The sequence below is a fragment of the Ascidia mentula genome, chromosome 1 (assembly GCF_947561715.1).
Source record: "Ascidia mentula chromosome 1, kaAscMent1.1, whole genome shotgun sequence".
NCBI classification, from domain to species: domain Eukaryota; kingdom Metazoa; phylum Chordata; class Ascidiacea; order Phlebobranchia; family Ascidiidae; genus Ascidia; species Ascidia mentula.
Genome location: NC_138566.1, coordinates 18,574,951 through 18,596,352, shown reverse-complemented (window position 1 = coordinate 18,596,352; position 21,402 = coordinate 18,574,951). Strand labels below are relative to the sequence as shown.

The 21,402-nt window shown below is 36.8% G+C and overlaps 2 protein-coding genes across 2 annotated transcripts; both read right to left on the bottom strand.

The window, feature by feature from the left end:
• Window positions 1-10,604: 10,604 nt before the first annotated feature.
• LOC145898343 (tRNA N(3)-cytidine methyltransferase METTL6-like) lies at window positions 10,605-12,573 on the bottom strand. The gene is made up of 6 exons (XM_082986772.1): window positions 12,441-12,573; window positions 12,222-12,377; window positions 12,027-12,155; window positions 11,794-11,964; window positions 11,552-11,693; window positions 10,605-11,489 (listed from the first exon to the last, which is right to left on the bottom strand). The coding sequence occupies exons 1-6, from the start codon at window positions 12,534-12,536 to the stop codon at window positions 11,347-11,349; spliced, it is 837 nt and encodes a 278-aa protein (XP_082842898.1). The 5' UTR covers window positions 12,537-12,573; the 3' UTR covers window positions 10,605-11,346.
• Window positions 12,574-14,141: 1,568 nt separating this feature from the next.
• On the bottom strand, window positions 14,142-21,368 carry LOC145892769 (ubiquitin carboxyl-terminal hydrolase 44-like). Its single transcript, XM_082982033.1, has 15 exons — window positions 21,256-21,368; window positions 21,044-21,115; window positions 20,815-20,963; window positions 20,462-20,618; window positions 20,072-20,229; window positions 19,091-19,984; window positions 18,574-18,799; window positions 18,101-18,299; window positions 17,606-17,823; window positions 17,223-17,339; window positions 16,606-16,743; window positions 15,856-16,074; window positions 15,483-15,593; window positions 15,021-15,156; window positions 14,142-14,886 (listed from the first exon to the last, which is right to left on the bottom strand). Exons 1-15 carry the CDS (start codon window positions 21,325-21,327, stop codon window positions 14,684-14,686), a joined length of 3,069 nt encoding a protein of 1,022 aa, XP_082838159.1. The 5' UTR covers window positions 21,328-21,368; the 3' UTR covers window positions 14,142-14,683.
• Between the last annotated feature and the right edge of the window lie 34 nt (window positions 21,369-21,402).

Below are 21,402 nucleotides of genomic sequence, written 5' to 3'. Positions count from 1 at the left end.
TTTATAGGGAAATGGGCTAATCACATTACTATACAATCTGCATTCTTGTACAATATTTAACAGGGTGCGAAAAGAATTAACACAGGGCACGTAAAATGTTAAGCTTTACTGATCACAATATATGTATTGTCTTTCAGCAGTATAGTCGGGCTTATAACGCACACCCACAACCCTCGACTAATCAGGAAAATGTCTTGTGTTAATATGAGGAAACATGAATAGGTTAATTGCATTGTGTTCTGCGGACGCAACAAATATTGCGCACGTGGCTATAGTTACAAACAATTTACTAGCTTAAGGGCAGTCAGTTGCGTTTTTAGGAAGGCAGTTTGTTAGATCAGCGTCTATGCACGTTGTTTTCAGTTAAGTTTCACTTTCAAGTGTGTAAGTAGTCGGAGCATAAACCAAAATAAATTTCCTGGTTCTACTGGAGAGCTGGTGTTCACATATTGATATAGCTTGCAGCGTCATTCGTTTGGAATTGTGTTCGTGTGTTAACCGCCTTAGATGTGTGTGTAACTGTTTTGAGGGAATGAAGCCGACCTTCATTGAAGCTCATTCCGCTGGCATCATCGAGACAAATTGCCATGGCAGCCGCGTACCCTACAAGCTCAAATTGTTATTCAAAAACAAGCTTATTTATTCAGAGGTTTTGTTTGCAAAGGTAGTATTACGCTTTCGATTTAAGGTGTATTTTCCATAAATTACAGCAGCAAATAAGCCATTATGAGTAGTGAGCTGCAGAAAGTGCACATTGTTTTAACTAAATCAGCAGGTGATTCCACTATACGGTACTTCGCAGTAAAGTGTGGAATCCGTGCTAAGTGCAAACCACCCAATACGAACCACTGTAGAACACAATATAGACAAAAAAAGTACTTTGAAATTAGAGTAGTGTTATGGATGTTCTCTAAATCAATATATAGTATTATTAGCCTAAAAGTTGTTTCAAACTTAAAATCTGTAAACGAAATGACAATACTATTTGTGTAATAACTATATTGTATAACTCCACACTACTGCGACAATACTTTCGCTCATTTCAATACAAATTACCTGTAACCTTTGTTTTAACAATAAACGAACAATATCAATCTGGCGTTCTGCTGTTGAATGTTGAAATCGCCTTTTTTTGCCACAGCTCCGAAAAAAAATCATTTTCTGCCTCGCATCAAAATGAAGCAGCCTCAATAAAATGTGAATGAATACGCATCCAAAAATTGTTGTAGTCACAAATCAAACGAGAAAATTTCCTTATAATAACATTTAATGAAATTCTTCTCATATGTTAATGTTCTAATGAGGTTTCCGTTCTCAGGTTATCAAAACAGAATAATGAGAAATAAATTACTAAACATAAGAAAATACTTTGCACTTTTCATACTATTTGTGTCAGTGTATTGTTGCATTCTTCAAAGAAATTTCCGATGGCCAAGCTACAAACAACGGTGAGATAGTATAGATCAATAGTTACATAATTATTTATAAATAAAGAATATAGTTGGGAAACAGGCTCTGTAATTTGATAGCTTCACACATTTGATAACGTAACGAACTTTGGAATTAAAAGTAGTATAGCAACCAATATTTTTACAGAGATCTATATTCAAGTCCTGCTGTTCAACTTAATAAATATGTTCAAGTCATGACCACGCCCAAAGAACCAACACTGAATACTAGACCACACCCCAATGATCCAACACAAGTCGATTTCAAGAACTGCGTGAAACCACCAACTGCAAAGACGCACGTCATATGTAAAGATTTGCCGTACACAGAAACAAAGTGCTCAAGTAATTGATGAAAACCATATCCTGAGCCAATGTCAAAACCATTTGCCAAATATTTTCTATTACTAAATTTTAGGTGAGAACACTTGCCCAGACTGCGTTGTTCCAAATGTTGTCCACTATGTATGGTTTGGGAAACGAAAATTTTTGTTTTTTAATTATCTTTCTGTTCGATCGGTATCGGTTTATCAGGTAAATTTACAAACAAAATAAAAGAAAACTGCGGCAGAATATTACATTTCCTTTCAGAAACCCGAAAAGATCATTTTTCACTTGGACTTTGAGCCTGAAGGTGAACTATGGTCGAGAATATTGGCTGAAGTCCCGTGTATTGAAATAGCTCTTATGGATCCGCCAACTCATGTTTTCGGACGCAGAATAAACGACATTGTGCCCAAAACTGACGTTGCCAGGTGCAAAATTTTGACATAAAGATATACAATAACCAAATGTATTTTTGTGTAAATTGATAGAGAACAAAACGGTTGTAAATAATTGTTTATTATGTTTCAGAGATCAAATTCTTTTGAAGCATGGTGGTATTTACTTGGATGCTGACGTAATAATACTTAAATCGTTGGACGCATTGCGAAACTACTCCTACACAATGGGAAGATCAGTAAAAATACAATTGAGTAAGTTAACTAAATCCTGTAAGTTATTCCACATCGTCAGAAATGAAGAAAGGTGTCTGTATTAAGGTAGCGGGGCATTTCTGGCAGAACCAAACGCTCCTTTTCTCAAAGCAAATTTTGAGGAATTCAAAAAACATGACATCAACACCGAAGTACGTTTTTCTCAAGACTTTCTGTTCTGACAAATTTAAGCCAACTTTTTTTCAGATCATTTATCTTTGTTGCCGATGGCCCAAGAAGATGTGGAAAGAAGGTCGACCTGATCTTCCAATTCACGTTGAGGAAACTTCGATGCATCGCCCAAACTCTTGGATTGATCCTTGGAATTGCATTACAGGGGATTCGTACGACATAACCAATAACTACATGCTGCATCTCCATCCTTCCAAGTCAATGAGTAGAAAGGTATGTTGAATGGTATTTTGTCGTTTTGCTACAACCTGTTACCCGACCAATTCCTTCAAATGAAGGATTTTCACAAAACATTTCTCTTTTCTTCAAACTTGCTGCGATAATCTAGGAGAGTAACCCAAGTAACATTTGTGCCAGTGCAGTGCTAAAAAAACTTGAAAATTTTATATAGATTTTTTCGGTAAATTTTGTCTATAAAATTGTTTTGTTACGTCCCACAGCCAATAACACATGTTGACATAAGTTTACATTTCCTTTTAGGACAAAGCCGACGGCGTCGACGAACTTCGAGTAATGGATACCACCTATGGAGCAGCCGCTAGGGCGGCGCTGTTTGGAAGTCAGGACCTGGTTTTCCTGATGAACGAAACAGAGAAAGCTAAAGATCGTATGAAACCGAAAGCAGTTCTTCCCTTTAAAGATTGATTTCAAACAAGAGACAGACATTCATTCAACGCCTATAGTTTTTTAGAACAAATTTATAAACAATTGATTTTTCTTGCGCAACATTCTGTTTACATTTAGACCAAGCCCGAAACCTTATGATCGCGATACGTTAGCTGTGATCGCCAAGCAAGGACCTGCGCAGTGGGGCGATCTTGCCAATCATGCCATTGCATGTAATATTACTGCGTACATTTAGACCATACATATATCTTGAGAAGTGAGAGCAAAATATTATTGTTTTAAATCAATGATTTGTGTCTCTATAGTAAAACAGAAGTATCAAAACGTATATTGTGAAGAGTCAAACCATGTGCAGATCATTTAAAAAACTTTTTTTAAAGTTATTGCGTTGACCCAGTAGTTACGCAGGGTTTACTAATTCGAATGGCATTAAGTGGTATTTACAACGTCTGTACGCCAAAAAAAGCAAATTGAATCGTTCAATCTCAAAGCAGCAAAACAAACATTTCATTTCGATAATAAATGACGTAGTAGCTTCAGGTAACTGTAAGCTTCGCTAGTTTGTCTTTTCTCAACAAATAAATCTTGTTTATTTTTTGCTGTCAGGCATTTATTTTTAAAAAAAAACAGAGAGCAAAGCTAGAAAGAGAGAGAACACGCATTGCTTAAATACAACTTCGTACAAGGTTAATCAGGACATGTCAAGGTACATGCAATGGTGACACTGTAGTGACCCCAAATAGCGAAGTTGGAACAAGTTTGCGTATATCTTGCACGGCGATACAACAAGTCAACGTATTTGTAGGCGATCGGTAGCAGAAGCAACATTCATCCTTCTTTAGGCCCCTGTCAATGCAGAATATCGTAAATATACGGAACAACTTTATTCTGTAAATTATTGCATCAAAGAACGTATCATTTTGTGTCCTAGGACAAAGTGATGGTTAGAATTATATGTAGTCGGGATCCGCTGGAAATAACGCCTGTAACATTCGTTTTGGCATGTTCAGTTGCAAATACGTAAGACAGAAAGTTTGGGCACAAGTTTTTCAAGAAATTCTCATTTCTGTTTGGTTAGAAACATCACAAAGTTTAAAATTCGTATATCAATTAGATGATCGCACAACTCTATATGGACGTAAGGGCATGTCGATGTTCAGTCCTTCTGGGAAGGCATGCACATTGTTTAAAAACGGAAACATACGTTGGGTTTATGGCATGGAGTACCGCTGTACTCAAGCCTGTCCACGTGTACAATTACAGAATCTGAGTTTGGTTAAAAACAGTTTAATGTGTGGATTTTTTTAAGGTTTAGTATCATTCGCAATTGTACGTATGAAGGAAAGGCCACATAAAGACCTAACAAAGTTTTGTAGGCCTATGTATATCTACATATTTTGATTGTAATATTGCATGATTTCGAGCACCTGTATTATTATGTTTTGGCCATGTATGTCACTGAGAAAAACGTTTACATAGATCAGAGATTAGATATTTTTGGTCTGGGCTATTCATCAGTTCTCTAATATACATCAGATTCCTCATTAATATAATCTACTTTTTAGGTTAACTATACAAAGAAATGTTTTATCAATCAAGATATTTAACAAAAAATGTGGCGGTTGGCGTTGTATGCGTCATAACTCTTTTTGGCTTGTACAGTATTCTTCGAGTATCAAGCTACAAAAATCGGTAATGCATAAAATTTGTTTCATTTACTGTCAATTTGGGAAGTTGTGTCTGACAAACGAAATCCAGCATATGTTAATTTCACGTATTATATTGCGTTGCAAATTTTACAAAAGGGATTAGAAGCCTAAAATCCCCAATATTTTTTTAGTGGGATGAATACAAATACTGATGATCGGCTTACAAATATCGTTCAAATCATGCCTGGCAACAAAGAACCAACTTTAAATTGTAACCAACATTCCAATAGTCCCACGCAGACGGAACTACAGAACTGCATCAAACCACCTAATGCAAAGACACGCGTCATATGCAAACATTTGCCCTATACAGAAACAACATGTTCAAGTAATATAGGCTATTGGAAACTGTACTTACTGTGTGAATAGAATAGATCAAAATAATTTCATGAATAAGTGATTGAATATTTTTAGATGAGAACACTTGTCCAGAGTGCACTGTTCTAAATGTTGTCCACTATGTATGGTTTGGAAAGCGAAAATTTTTGTTTTTTCATTATCTTTCTGTTCGCTCGGTATTGGTTTATCAGGTAACATTACATAAGAATGTTTAAACATCCATCGAACTTTCGCTACTTTTAGAAACCCGAAAAGATCATTTTTCACTTGGACTTCCTGAAGGTGAATTTTGGTTCAGAATATTGGCTGAAGTCCCGTGTATTGAAATAGCTCTTATGGATCCGCCAACTCATGTTTTCGGACGCAGAATAAACGACATTGTGCCCAAAACTGACGTTGCCAGGTGCAAAATTTTGACATAAAGATATACAATAACCAAATGTATTTTTGTGTAAATTGATAGAGAACAAAACGGTTGTAAATAATTGTTTATTATGTTTCAGAGATCAAATTCTTTTGAAGCATGGTGGTATTTACTTGGATGCTGACGTAATAATACTTAAATCGTTGGACGCATTGCGAAACTACTCCTACACAATGGGAAGATCAGTAAAAATACAATTGAGTAAGTTAACTAAATCCTGTAAGTTATTCCACATCGTCAGAAATGAAGAAAGGTGTCTGTATTAAGGTAGCGGGGCATTTCTGGCAGAACCAAACGCTCCTTTTCTCAAAGCAAATTTTGAGGAATTCAAAAAACATGACATCAACACCGAAGTACGTTTTTCTCAAGACTTTCTGTTCTGACAAATTTAAGCCAACTTTTTTTCAGATCATTTATCTTTGTTGCCGATGGCCCAAGAAGATGTGGAAAGAAGGTCGACCTGATCTTCCAATTCACGTTGAGGAAACTTCGATGCATCGCCCAAACTCTTGGATTGATCCTTGGAATTGCATTACAGGGGATTCGTACGACATAACCAATAACTACATGCTGCATCTCCATCCTTCCAAGTCAATGAGTAGAAAGGTATGTTGAATGGTATTTTGTCGTTTTGCTACAACCTGTTACCCGACCAATTCCTTCAAATGAAGGATTTTCACAAAACATTTCTCTTTTCTTCAAACTTGCTGCGATAATCTAGGAGAGTAACCCAAGTAACATTTGTGCCAGTGCAGTGCTAAAAAAACTTGAAAATTTTATATAGATTTTTTCGGTAAATTTTGTCTATAAAATTGTTTTGTTACGTCCCACAGCCAATAACACATGTTGACATAAGTTTACATTTCCTTTTAGGACAAAGCCGACGGCGTCGACGAACTTCGAGTAATGGATACCACCTATGGAGCAGCCGCTAGGGCGGCGCTGTTTGGAAGTCAGGACCTGGTTTTCCTGATGAACGAAACAGAGAAAGCTAAAGATCGTATGAAACCGAAAGCAGTTCTTCCCTTTAAAGATTGATTTCAAACAAGAGACAGACATTCATTCAACGCCTATAGTTTTTTAGAACAAATTTATAAACAATTGATTTTTCTTGCGCAACATTCTGTTTACATTTAGACCAAGCCCGAAACCTTATGATCGCGATACGTTAGCTGTGATCGCCAAGCAAGGACCTGCGCAGTGGGGCGATCTTGCCAATCATGCCATTGCATGTAATATTACTGCGTACATTTAGACCATACATATATCTTGAGAAGTGAGAGCAAAATATTATTGTTTTAAATCAATGATATGTGTCTCTATAGTAAAACAGAAGTATCAAAACGTATATTGTGAAGAGTCAAACCATGTGCAGATCATTTAAAAAACTTTTTTTAAAGTTATTGCGTTGACCCAGTAGTTACGCAGGGTTTACTAATTCGAATGGCATTAAGTGGTATTTACAACGTCTGTACGCCAAAAAAAGCAAATTGAATCGTTCAATCTCAAAGCAGCAAAACAAACATTTCATTTCGATAATAAATGACGTAGTAGCTTCAGGTAACTGTAAGCTTCGCTAGTTTGTCTTTTCTCAACAAATAAATCTTGTTTATTTTTTGCTGTCAGGCATTTATTTTTTAAAAAAAACAGAGAGCAAAGCTAGAAAGAGAGAGAACACGCATTGCTTAAATACAACTTCGTACAAGGTTAATCAGGACATGTCAAGGTACATGCAATGGTGACACTGTAGTGACCCCAAATAGCGAAGTTGGAACAAGTTTGCGTATATCTTGCACGGCGATACAACAAGTCAACGTATTTGTAGGCGATCGGTAGCAGAAGCAACATTCATCCTTCTTTAGGCCCCTGTCAATGCAGAATATCGTAAATATACGGAACAACTTTATTCTGTAAATTATTGCATCAAAGAACGTATCATTTTGTGTCCTAGGACAAAGTGATGGTTAGAATTATATGTAGTCGGGATCCGCTGGAAATAACGCCTGTAACATTCGTTTTGGCATGTTCAGTTGCAAATACGTAAGACAGAAAGTTTGGGCACAAGTTTTTCAAGAAATTCTCATTTCTGTTTGGTTAGAAACATCACAAAGTTTAAAATTCGTATATCAATTAGATGATCGCACAACTCTATATGGACGTAAGGGCATGTCGATGTTCAGTCCTTCTGGGAAGGCATGCACATTGTTTAAAAACGGAAACATACGTTGGGTTTATGGCATGGAGTACCGCTGTACTCAAGCCTGTCCACGTGTACAATTACAGAATCTGAGTTTGGTTAAAAACAGTTTAATGTGTGGATTTTTTTAAGGTTTAGTATCATTCGCAATTGTACGTATGAAGGAAAGGCCACATAAAGACCTAACAAAGTTTTGTAGGCCTATGTATATCTACATATTTTGATTGTAATATTGCATGATTTCGAGCACCTGTATTATTATGTTTTGGCCATGTATGTCACTGAGAAAAACGTTTACATAGATCAGAGATTAGATATTTTTGGTCTGGGCTATTCATCAGTTCTCTAATATACATCAGATTCCTCATTAATATAATCTACTTTTTAGGTTAACTATACAAAGAAATGTTTTATCAATCAAGATATTTAACAAAAAATGTGGCGGTTGGCGTTGTATGCGTCATAACTCTTTTTGGCTTGTACAGTATTCTTCGAGTATCAAGCTACAAAAATCGGTAATGCATAAAATTTGTTTCATTTACTGTCAATTTGGGAAGTTGTGTCTGACAAACGAAATCCAGCATATGTTAATTTCACGTATTATATTGCGTTGCAAATTTTACAAAAGGGATTAGAAGCCTAAAATCCCCAATATTTTTTTAGTGGGATGAATACAAATACTGATGATCGGCTTACAAATATCGTTCAAATCATGCCTGGCAACAAAGAACCAACTTTAAATTGTAACCAACATTCCAATAGTCCCACGCAGACGGAACTACAGAACTGCATCAAACCACCTAATGCAAAGACACGCGTCATATGCAAACATTTGCCCTATACAGAAACAACATGTTCAAGTAATATAGGCTATTGGAAACTGTACTTACTGTGTGAATAGAATAGATCAAAATAATTTCATGAATAAGTGATTGAATATTTTTAGATGAGAACACTTGTCCAGAGTGCACTGTTCTAAATGTTGTCCACTATGTATGGTTTGGAAAGCGAAAATTTTTGTTTTTTCATTATCTTTCTGTTCGCTCGGTATTGGTTTATCAGGTAACATTACATAAGAATGTTTAAACATCCATCGAACTTTCGCTACTTTTAGAAACCCGAAAAGATCATTTTTCACTTGGACTTCCTGAAGGTGAATTTTGGTTCAGAATATTGGCTGAAGTCCCGTGTATTGAAATATCTCACTTGGATCCGCCAACTCATGTTTTCGGACACAAAATAACCAACATTTTTCACTCAACACACGTTGCCAGGTTTTCGAATCAGAAAAACAATTATCACAGAAAATTTGTTAATGTCAACAGCAATTCCTTTCAGAAATGAAATTCTTTTGGAGCATGGTGGTATTTACTTGGATTCGGATGTTATAATTCTTAAATCGTTGGACGCCTTAAGAATGTACTCCTACACAATGGGAAGATCAATTCGTATCCAACTTTTTGACATGCATATGCTGGTAATTTCCTCCACGTTTTTACAAACTTGTTTGTTTGGAGGTAATGGCGCATTTCTGTCGAAACCAAATGCTCCTTTTTTAAAAGCAAACGTAGAAGATACAAGAACTACGATAAATACCAAAAAGTATGAAATTCCTGTTGCTGCCAGGCATATTGCAATTAAAAATGTACTGCTCTTCTGGCATAGACGTACTGTATTTTACGACGTTTCGTCTGCCATGCGGCGAGACTTCATCAGGTATAACGCAACAATTAAATCACACTGAAACACGCAGGGGCACAAAAGAAAAAGAAAAAAGGGGGAACGTTGACACCGCTTGTCAACTCACGTGCAACTCACCAAAAAGTAATTTGTCGCTTAATAAGTTTTGTTAATGGCCTATTGCTTCACTTAACATATTTAACGTCAACACAGAATTTTGCATACCTCAATTGTCAGTGGCCGAAAATCATATGGAAAGAAGGTCGATCTGATCTTCCAATTCACGTTGAGGAAACTTCAGTGCATCGCCCGAGCCCTTGGGTTGAACCTGCAGATTGCATGACAGGGGATTCGTACGACATAAGTAATAATTACATGCTGCATCTAGCCTACATCCTTCAAAATCTATGACGCAGAGGGTAGGTCAATTGGTTTTGCGTATTTTGGTCAGAAAGCAGACAACTGACAGCAGCACAAAGTCCTTTTAATGTTATACGCCGGCGTGCGGGCGTACGCTCAGGACATTGAAACAATTGCCTTTGGCCGGGTCACACTCACGCTTGTCCGCACGCCGGCGTATAATGAAACAAACAAAGAATCCGCCGGCGCAAAGCGGGAGTGTGGAGCCCGCTTTTAAAATTGTCAAATATTATTTAAAGCAACTAAATTCAGGTAAACTAGTTTTGTTTTTGAAAGCAATATGATTTGGATAAATTTTGTTTGCGGTATCCTGAAGGATGTATGACAAAAGATCTGGGAGAGGCGATTATTAATTATATCATACCAAAATCAGATATGCAACAAAAAGTTATTAAAGTGTAAGCAAATTTTTTTTACACATACTTGACTTCTCACAATTTTTTTTATTTTATTCGACTACTTTTTTGTGTATGATGTACATTGATTATTTTGATAGAAATGCAGTTGGGAAGAAAGTCATTGGGTGTCCAGTTTACCTAAATAGCCCCCATTATCCAAGAACTCAACTTTTATTTAACTTTGGATTGGTTTTGGATGTTGAACACAGGAGTTCACCTTATATTCCGTTGATAAAGAAACTATCAACATACATGATTAGAGTGGAGGCTGAAGACCATTTTGTGTCAAACGAGAAAACCAAAAGCAAGATTCCAGGTATTGCTTTTTGTGCCCAGTAAGTAAACCACAAAAGTAAAATGGGAAATCCTGTCCCAATTTAATCATTTTAAAACACAAACATTTACAATGCCTTACAGACATATTGAAGCAAATGTTCACACAACTTAATAAGAATGGAAGTTGCACAATATATTTAAATGATTCTACCACAATGTACCTTAAAGTCTTCCCACCAACAACACATCCACCCCATGTGTATGATCATCATGTCTCTATATTTTGCATTGACATGGATGACTACAATGTTGATGACTGGGATCTTTCCACAAAACAGGTTTAAGGAAATGCCATAATTGTGAAGTATACATGACTGACATGTAACTATGTATGATTACAATCATATTTGAAATGTCAAAATTTGTGTCATGCAGTGTTGTCCAGTCTTAAATTACATTGTTTGTTGCAGTACTGTTATTTTAATTCTTTTATGTTACACGTACTTCTAAAATTTTCTCCAATAAACTAACAAGATTGACTTTGAAACCAACTCCCAAGTTTAAACACATTGCAGCATTTAATAAAGGGAAATATTGAAAAGTCTGAAATAGTATCATCATAAAACATAAAAAAATATTTAATTGACTTGATAAAAACATCAACTTTTAAGCTTTTTGAATTTTCCTTGCAAAAAAACTCTTGGGACTTTAATGTTTTTCTTGTGGTTGACAGTCTCTCTTAAAACATATTCATTGCTGATAACCTCATAACCTGCGTTCGACATCATACTTTCCAGTAGCTCTGAAATATGCAAGCATAAAAAGTTGCATGATCAGATACAAAATCTCTAATGTACCATTCACCTTTAGTAAAATAATAGGCTCTTGTGCCATCTTGGCGAACATAAAAATTGTCAGAAATTTTGCTTCCTGGACTAAATCGCAGCATAGCCCAATCATAAATCCCATAGTCACGAAAAAGCAGGTGACCATTTGGCTTCAAAACCTATAAAAATGCACGCAATATTTTACAATGTAATGGGTGTTTAATAACACTGTTTACTGCAGCTTCTTGACTAGTTATCATATATCATGGCAGCAAATACCTTTATTATATTTTGAAGAACAAACAGGAACCGATCAGGATGAATTGCAGACAAGACAAATATCAGTGTAGCAATATCAACACTGTTGGGATGAATTGTTTCTGTCAAGTTTTGACAAGACAAATCGCAAACAAATGCTGTGCATCTTTCAGGATCATAGTGTGAGTTATCCTGTTGGCAAAGATAAAAGGACAAAACATAAATTATCTGATAATGTCACATGATATAGCTACCTTTACAAACTGAACAGCACGTGGAGAAAAGTCACATGCGTAAACATACAAATTTGAGTGCTCCTGGACCAGTGGAAAAAATGCATTTCCTACACCACAACCTGCTTCCAAAAGTTTTGTTTGTCTGTCCTAAAATGTAACACAAAACACATTTGGATAGATTTACACCTGATATTTTAGGCCTCAATAACCTACAGAAGATATAGCTGTCTTTATTTCCTCAAATTCACGTGAAGTCCAGTGTCTGTCTTTAAAAAAGTTGGTGCTGTTCCGTTTGTAAAACAAGTCCCAAAACTTTCCCGCCTCGGCTTCAAGCTTGAGCTGTTTGAATTCGGTGACAAGTTTTCGGTCCTAAATTTTTACACAGCCGACGTTTATATCGTGAGAGCGGACACGAAACAAAAAAGTGAACACCTGCTTGTGTAACAGTTGAATTTCTTCCTCCGACAAAGTCCTCGACTCTGTTGAAATCCACTGTTTTTCATTGTTTAGAGATGCATCTGCAATCATTTTCGCTTTCTCGGAAACACGTGTATTTGTTGATACACTGTGTTAAGCTGTGACGTCATATTTAAATATTGTCTCGTCATGAATGAATGCGTCCACATTTAAATTAAATTCATAAAAATAGATTTAAAAATTAACACTCAATGATTTCTAAATGCTCAGACGTATGTTATAATTAAATGCACAAAATCGAGCGTGCCAAAAATGCAAATCACGTATCACTTTACATTTGTGCAATGTTCGATGTTTTAGTTTCTGAAACATAGAGGGTGAGCGCCATGGGCGTCGGTTTTCTAACGTTTTGTAGAATATTAAGGGTGACTTTACCAGGTTTTAGAAATACGCAAAAAACATTTCGTCAGTTGTATCGCCCTAAACATAGGCAAACGACGCAAATTCCATTTCGTGTCAGTTTGTTTTTACACCGAACCACATTGTTGTAGCACTAAGTTTTAAACACTTCAACTACGGATCCCCTAACTGAAACCGGCACATTTTTGTTTCACTGAGTCTATTGCAAATTTAGTAATTATGAAGTAATCAACATAAAAATCTATTACGCAAGAATGTCGATTCTTACCATTATGCCACAACAACTGCTGCTTTGGGTAACAATCTACGAGACACTTGTGTTTGTCGTGATTGTGACGGTGATAATACAGGTCGTTGGAAACTAGTTTAACGAATAGTATAATGTATGAAGAATTCGAGCACTCTCTCAATTCCACCTTACAGTTCTCCAACTGGTAGTTGCTTATAAGGTTGGTCCAGTTTAATATGCACGTTTATTTCGACAGTTTCAAAACCGATTCCTAAATTGTGATTTTAAACGATTTTCTGACCATACCTATTCAAAAAGGATATTATAAGCACATACAGACTCATTACACCAGCCTCAACATTACACTGGCCGAAAAGTGAAGAATGTAAGATAGTACATGCTTATTACGTCACAAGACGTCGACAACAAAAATCACTTTGGTGGCGGGAAAGAATTATTTCGTGCTGGGGAGAGTATTGTCCATAACAATGTATGTGGTTTCTCTGACAATAATTTTTAATTTAAAACGAAATCCAGGGGTGACAATACATACCTTGTCATCCCTGTTTGTTTGTAAGGGGTCACATGTCACCCCATTCACCCCTAAATCGACGCCTATGGTGAGCGCACCAAAGTGGAAAGAAGGATTTCCGTTTGGAAAGATCGGTTTCCCCCTACAATCTCATGCGTTCTCTGAAAAAATCTCGCATCACGAAGGATTTTCCTCTAAAACCGCACTTGACCCAATTAAAACAACCCAAGCCTAACCGCACTTGCATCCAGGTGTATTAACCGTTTGCCTTCACTCAGTTCTTTATACGATACAGATCAAATTACCTGGTACTACAAGAGTTCACTCAAAGTTTAAGTTTCGTGGCAGAAGATTTTGTGTTCGGCACTGCTGGATTATTTTGATTGTTTTATATTTCTTCTTACAATATCCTTGTCAGTGTTATGGCTAACATTTATCGTATTGGTCATTAAATATAGTTGCAATACGTAAAACTTACTGGAACTCACAACACAGAGCATACGAACATTGCGTCACGTATTACGATTATATTTGATGGAGAAACCTAGAAATATGATTTGGCAGCGCCAATTCTGGTCGATAAAAGGATGAGGGCGAAAAATACGTCGCTAATAACAAAATAGCACTTTAAGAGGAAAGGATTGGCAAGAAAAAAAAGTAAATCGGGTGACCTGTAACCTGTCCCTTAAAATAAGTTGCTGTTTCAGACAACAATTTGTCTGTGTGGATGCGAACACAAACTACAGTGCATTTGCTACGTCACGCACAGAATTATTTTTTTTTACTATATGGTTTCAAAAGCTGTTTATGCTGGCCATAAAGTAGTTCATTTAATTAAAAAAAGGAGGAATTACATGTCGACGCAAGTCGCCTTTGAAACAACCACACGTCACTGTCTCCGAAGCAAGGACCTCAGACACGTAACAGCTGCAAGTGAAGACTATTGGCGACATGTGTTCATTCCACCGATCTCAAAGCATTCGTGCTGTACATTACCACCCAGAGGTCGTTTCCACAAAACCTTCCCACTGCAAACCACACAAGTCGACGTTCGACTACCCACCGCTATGTCCAATTTCAGGTGGGTGGAGGGATATCCCCGTCTACGAGAGCCTTGGGAGAGGGCGGTGGACTCAAATCCGGAGTTGGCGGGGGTGTAAAGAGGTGCGGGTGTGGATCCAAGCCGCGTTGTGAGTAGAAAAGAATGTAGGCTTGAGATTCCATGACGTCGTCGATTGAGCAGAGTTCGAGATTCGAGTCGTTGCAGTGGACCCAGAACTCTACACAAAAAGAGGGTGGTATTAATTTTATAGAAACCTTGCCATGCAGAGAGGAAAGTTATCGCCGATGTAAGTATTAAATCACAAATACAAGCAAAGTGGAGCCAATAATATATTATATTCAATTTACGCACTTCCAACGTCGTTCCAACAGTAAGCGGTGTAATGACCGGAACCAAAACCTCTTCCGTGGTGAATCACCACAGCACTTAGATCATACATGAACTCCTGGCCACTTGTCGTCGCCCCTGATTGATTTTCGTTCGGCCCCTGAAAGCAAAATTGCTTGCCATGTACACAAACTGCATGGAATAAGTCACTTTCACGGTTATATCGTGTAAATGTTATATTGTTAAACGCGAAATTTTCAAATAGGAAACGTAGGAAGCAATATTTTCACATTGGCTTTTGTATTATAAGGAGGGATTTTCTGTGGATTGACAAACGTGGTACTTTTCTGTACGTGTGGTAGACAATTACTTATATTGTACCAAAATCGGTTGTGCCATTTGGGATTTACATAAAACGAGTCCTAGTTTATAGAAACATGGCGTATGCAGTAAGTAATTAAATATGGAATGTTTCGCAGTACCTACCCAGCAATGTTGACGCATATCCAACTCAGAGGGAAAATTTACAGGGACAGTAATTTTTTCCCTGTGGTTCCGACCGCTCCATCGGAATCGCTTCAAATGAAACCGCAGAATCTGCGAATAAACATAGTGGAATTACAACGACCAACAAACTTCGTAGGTAATGCGTCAAGCGAGACAGATTGTTTTCCGCCTACAGTAAAGACCACGCTATAACATCGGCTGTGACGTCCTCCAATTTCAACAGCGTGATGTAAAAATGCGTCATTTTTATCAGACAAGCTTATAATAAATGCATGTATTTGGTAACACAAGGCCTGTATTCGTATCCGATTGTCACAAAACAATGGTTCAATTTTACACAATAATCACCAACCTGTGGAAGTTCCGTAATCTTTATTTGCTTTTCGGCTTCGGTCAGTTTATTCTGGACCTTCCGGTGTGACAGACGACGGACGCGAGGGCGACGGGCGGTGCCGACTCCTTGTCTTGTTTCGTTACAGTATGTACAGCTGTACACGCAACCGCCGTCTAGCTTTTCGGCCTCCGTGAACTTGTCTAGCATTTCTTGCAAGCAGCAACCTTTGTTGTGGTTCTTCCTGCAATTATTTATGTAAAGTTATTAAGGCAAATAATATAGCCCTTGTAACTGCTCTGAAATTCATTGGCTATAAGATTTACATATCCGTAAGCAATGTTCCTAGATATACAAAATTAATTAAAATTTTTTACTACAATGGCAAGTATCTAAGGCAGTGGTTTCCAAACTATTTGCTATAATGGACCCTTTCACGAAATCGTAAGTCAGCTACATAAAGTTAACAGGATGTCTTGTCACAAACTAATTTATTCATTTCTTTTGATAAACAATGGGTATAGCATAACAAATAGGAGAGTATATTTGAATTTGCGAACATAATTGAATTTGCTCCTAATTTTCACATTTAGTGTAGTTCTTCTTGTTGAATAATCAGATGTTGTATTGTCTATGGTATTTACATGTGATTTTTCATACCAAGTGTAACTTAATGCATCCCAATACACATCATTAGCACAAATCCGGTTGCAGTAAAGGCTAATAAATTACACATTGTAAGATCAAATATTTTGTGAAAATGTATTGCACTTGCCAGTTTGAAGTGTGATATCGCTGTGGAAACTCAAGTGATAAATCCCAGAATGGTTCGATGGTACTGGAAACATGATTGCATTGAAGACATTTCACTTTGCTGTGTAATCTACCTTCAAAGACTGTGTGGACAACCTGCACAGAGAAAATATAGCATTTAATCATAACATGGGGTGTTTGGAGACACAATCAGTATAAAGCCAAGTAAGTGGCAGACACCGCAATGTTAAAATGTCTACATTCGGTTGGCCAGTCTGTAACATAAGCCTTTGAGTCACCTAAATGCACTCATAAGGCCCGTTAGACCAGTGGTTCCCAACAGGAATTCTATTATGTACCACTTCCAAGTCCTGCACAGTTGCCACAAACCACCTTTACATTTTATTAAAAAATTTATGGTATATACAACATATTTGTCAAATGTTTTGCGAAGCACCTGGACGCCTTTTGCCTGCCACTTGTGGTTCGCATACCACCGGTTAGGAACCACTATGTTAGGCCGTAACAATCTGCAGCTTACCTATGTATATTTTGTCTGAAATTTGTCTAGGAATTTAAGGGAAAAAGAATTGGTCAGTTAGAGCTGGATAAAGATAATTTTCCTTAAAACCTACTCTAGATATTCTAGCTGAAAGCCTGTTTCTTGGAGCAACATGCCTTCGCTCGAGTTCTGAAACAATCTTGTCCAGCAGTTCACACAAAAATTCTTGTGCATCTTGTTGAGAATACCCCTACATAAAATTATTTAACCATTAGGTGCCACCAAAAGTAGGGTTACTATTGCTCAGGACCAAACAATCCTTCATTAGATGTTTTTTTTTAGAATTGGGCAAGAAAAATAATAACATGTTTTTTCTTCACCTAGTGTTTTCAAAATCTTTCTTAACTGATATTAAATACTTGGGAACGACCAATTAAACAAAGGCTTTCACTTTAAGCATAAATATAGTAAAATGCACAGCATCATTCCGAGAAATAGACATGGACAGTGTTTTACCCGGAATGAGGGAATGAGTTGCCACACTGAACTCAAGAAATGGTACGGTGAAACCAATTTCCACTTCCCAGACCACATAATGTGATACAGATCGTGCAACTCATGACAAAGGGACAGTGGATTTTGGGTGGAACTACTACACAACTGTTGCTGGTTAAACAGTGTTCCGACATCAGTTTCTAAGTTGTTGTTTCCACTTTCTTGACCTCCATTGAGACCTGTAAACACATTTATACTGAAACAATTTTGTTTTCAGACATTACGTATGTGGTCATGTTGGCAGTATTTTGACACTTTTGAAAAAGACCAATAACTGTCTTTAGTGTTATGCTTCCTGCATGCTACATGAAAATTGAAAGCGAGATAATGTATTTAACATTTGTGAACTACAATAATGGCCCAATTTTGCTGTGCATGAAACAACAAGGTTAACTTCAATATTCCCACTATCATTTTGAAACTATTTTCTGGTCAAAATTGGATGAAAAAAAATACCTGCTTGCATTTTAAGCAGTTTTTTCGAAGCAGTGGTTGATTGGCTTTCATACATTTCTATGGTAGACCTACGGCCTGCAATTCGCAGTTTAGTAGATGGTGATAGCTGTTGATCATCTTGGTACACAGTGTATTCATCCATATCAAGATCACGAACAGCAAGCAAACATCGGCGGAACTTCTGGAGGTGACCTAACACCTAGGCATCAACCATTAATTATATGTGCTATGTTTAACTTTGGTGCAAAAAGAAATTTCACCAAATAATAATAGGACAACTAATTGTACACTGATAATAACAACACAGGCAACTACTTCAGAAAAGCTAGCCAGGACAATTAGTCAATCAACATTAATTCCAATTACAATCTATGAATTGACAGAAAAAAAAACAGGTTGCTGTTTTTTTCTTCCATCTCTAGTTTTCTAGGCACCCTTTGCAGATATTATGGATTGCAAAGATTTAAACTGACCTGTATAATAGAATTTAAATAACATGTGTTTCCCAGGTTTCGTAGTCCTGTAACACCAGGAATAAGGGAAGTCACAGCCCGATTTGGGACACTGTCATACAGTGATTTGCTCCCACTCTCAGACGTGACGCGCCGGCAGATCCTTGAACGTGGAGGAACCATCAATTTTGGAACAGTGGCATTTGGTTTTCTCTTTTTTCTTGCAGTTGGAGATAGTGACCTTTTTCTGGTAATAATAGTTAAATTAAAGCACTTAATTAGATAGGTACTTAAACTTAAAATTTTCACTTAAACTTAAAATTTGCTGTGATAAAAACATTCGACTCGAATGTGATTCGAGTATGTATGTGTTATACAATAAATATTAGCATGCAACCAAGAAACATCATGACATTCAAAACTTTGAAGCAGTTGGTATATCATACATTATTTGATACTTACACCACCACACATGCATTTGTTGTATTGACAGGAATGTAACAGGAAATTGCAGTGCAGGGAAACAGCAAACACTTACTTCTTAATGTGTCTGCGTCGCTTTCTTGCTGCTGTTTCCTCACGTATCTGCAACCTCAGACTTCTTCTCACCGATGTATCCTCCACTTTGTCCTTCCTTTCCGCTGCCTTTTCAGGACTCTTGTCTGACAGGCAAACTTTTTTCTTCGGTGGATCACCAGATTGGGAAAGTCGAGTCATTATTTCTTTGTAACGACTAGCAGCATTTGCACGTTTGGGCCGAGAGTTTACAATAGCTATTTTTTCAACAAAAGGCTTGGTTTTCTCCTGGGTTTCTACAGGTAAATTATCTGTAATAGGGAGTTCATGTTTCTCCTTTTCAGGTGACATCCTAGGCTTTATTTCAGAAGGTTCACTGTTTCTACCCTCTTCCAAAATGACTGGACAAATGTCTTTCTGTGATTCTTCAACAGGTATGTGATCCGTCAGCAAAATTATTACATCTGTTTTAATATTTCCACCTCCTTCACTAATTGTATTGGAATAGGTTACCGGCAAACTCTCTTTAAAGTCTTCAGTTTTCACTGAAGAAATGGAGCTTGAAACAGACGAAATATGCCCATGTTGTGATGTAGGTGAACTATACATTAACTGATCTTGAATTCCTTTGTCAAAATTACATATAGTATCTTCAGTCTCTATTTCTGATTCTTGATTGGCCATATTTTGAAGAGGTTCCAGTTCAGATAAACTTGAAGTTGATTTAACTGGTAACCCTGTAGCTTCAGAAAGACATTCGTCAATCTTTCCAATGAAGTCCTCTTGTGCGTCTTTGAGCTGTGGATGACTGTTTTCAACTTCAAAATTCTGGTCTTCATGATCACTGGCAACAAGTTTATCTTTGTTTCGAACATAGAACAACCAGTTTCGGAAAGTCTTTCTTTGACGAACAAACCTAACAGAAAAATAAGTTTCTGCAGGGTAAAACAAACAAACAACCCGCTTAAATTTTACATAACATCGGTTTTACACAAATCACTACCTGGAATGCCAAATGGCAGTAAATAGCCTGTCATCTCTGTCAAGCTGTTGTTGCTGCATTCTACGCCGCATTTGAACATCTTCATCTGCACTAATGGTGGCAGTCCTCAAGGTGTGCCCACTTCTGGTTGTCCCAGTAAAATTTTGGTACCTTATAGCCTGCAACGAAAGGGTGCCTTTTAAAACGATGTTAAAACAAACCTTTTTGTTAATGACAAATTATCAATTTAAAATGTGTAGCAATACACCAATAAATCAAACATTTGATAATAACAGAACATTTTCAAAAACTATTTACTGCATTGAAAGGTTTTCAGCTTTAATTGCAACTGTCACCCCCAAAAATACTTGTACTGTTTTAGTAATTTGAACATCAACATTTATACAACACCTGCAGAGTTTCCCTAAGAACTTTGATGTCGCCTGACTTGTTGTCATTAAGAACATAGTCATCACAAGAATAACAGTAAACATAGAGTTCATTGACATCTATCACCAAGGGGTGGCCTGACTCTTGAAAGTGATTTAGAGCATGTTCATGAATGAATCTGCAACAAAAAAACCATTAATTTAAGAACAATGGTTATTCCTTTCAAACACTTTTTTGTTTTTGTGCAAAACCCAAATGTTATCTGACCTGACTGCTTATTTATAAAAAAATTGTGTAAAAAAGTTGTGTTTATTGAATATGTAAATGTAAGAGGATTCTGCTATGTCCATAATCACAAACCACATGCAACTAACCTGCCACAGGCAACATTAGGGCAACTCAAACAGGCCCAGACAGATTCTGTGGTAAAACAGGTGTTGCACAACCAGCGTTGGGGGTTAACCACTGAATGACGCTCACCAATCGTCATGCGAAGTATGTGCTTGCAATTGCATATGCTTAACTAAAACAAAAGTCTTTTGATAACACAGACCAAAAATGTCAAAATGCTGTTTTAGTAAGCTAAAATTAAAAAAAACAGACCTCATATTCAGTGGAAAGTCTGAACCTTGTGCAACGAGTGAGATATTGACTTTCCTGTTGTGACACTTCATCCTGAAAATTTTGAATCATATCATTATATTTTACAATATGGGAGAAGGGGAAATTATTTTTCATAAAATAACTGTACTTAATCATTCGTAAAATAAAACAATGGAAGTGAATTTACATTTGAAATTTTGCAATTAGCTTACATGTGAAAAATCTGAAGGTCGCTTTGGTTTTTGTTCACTCTTCTTTGATGAATCGGGACTCTTTTTTTCCATTTCACTAGTTAAATCATACTACTTAATTTTAAACTATAGCTAAAATAAGGATTGAATTAAACAATTGCACCATAA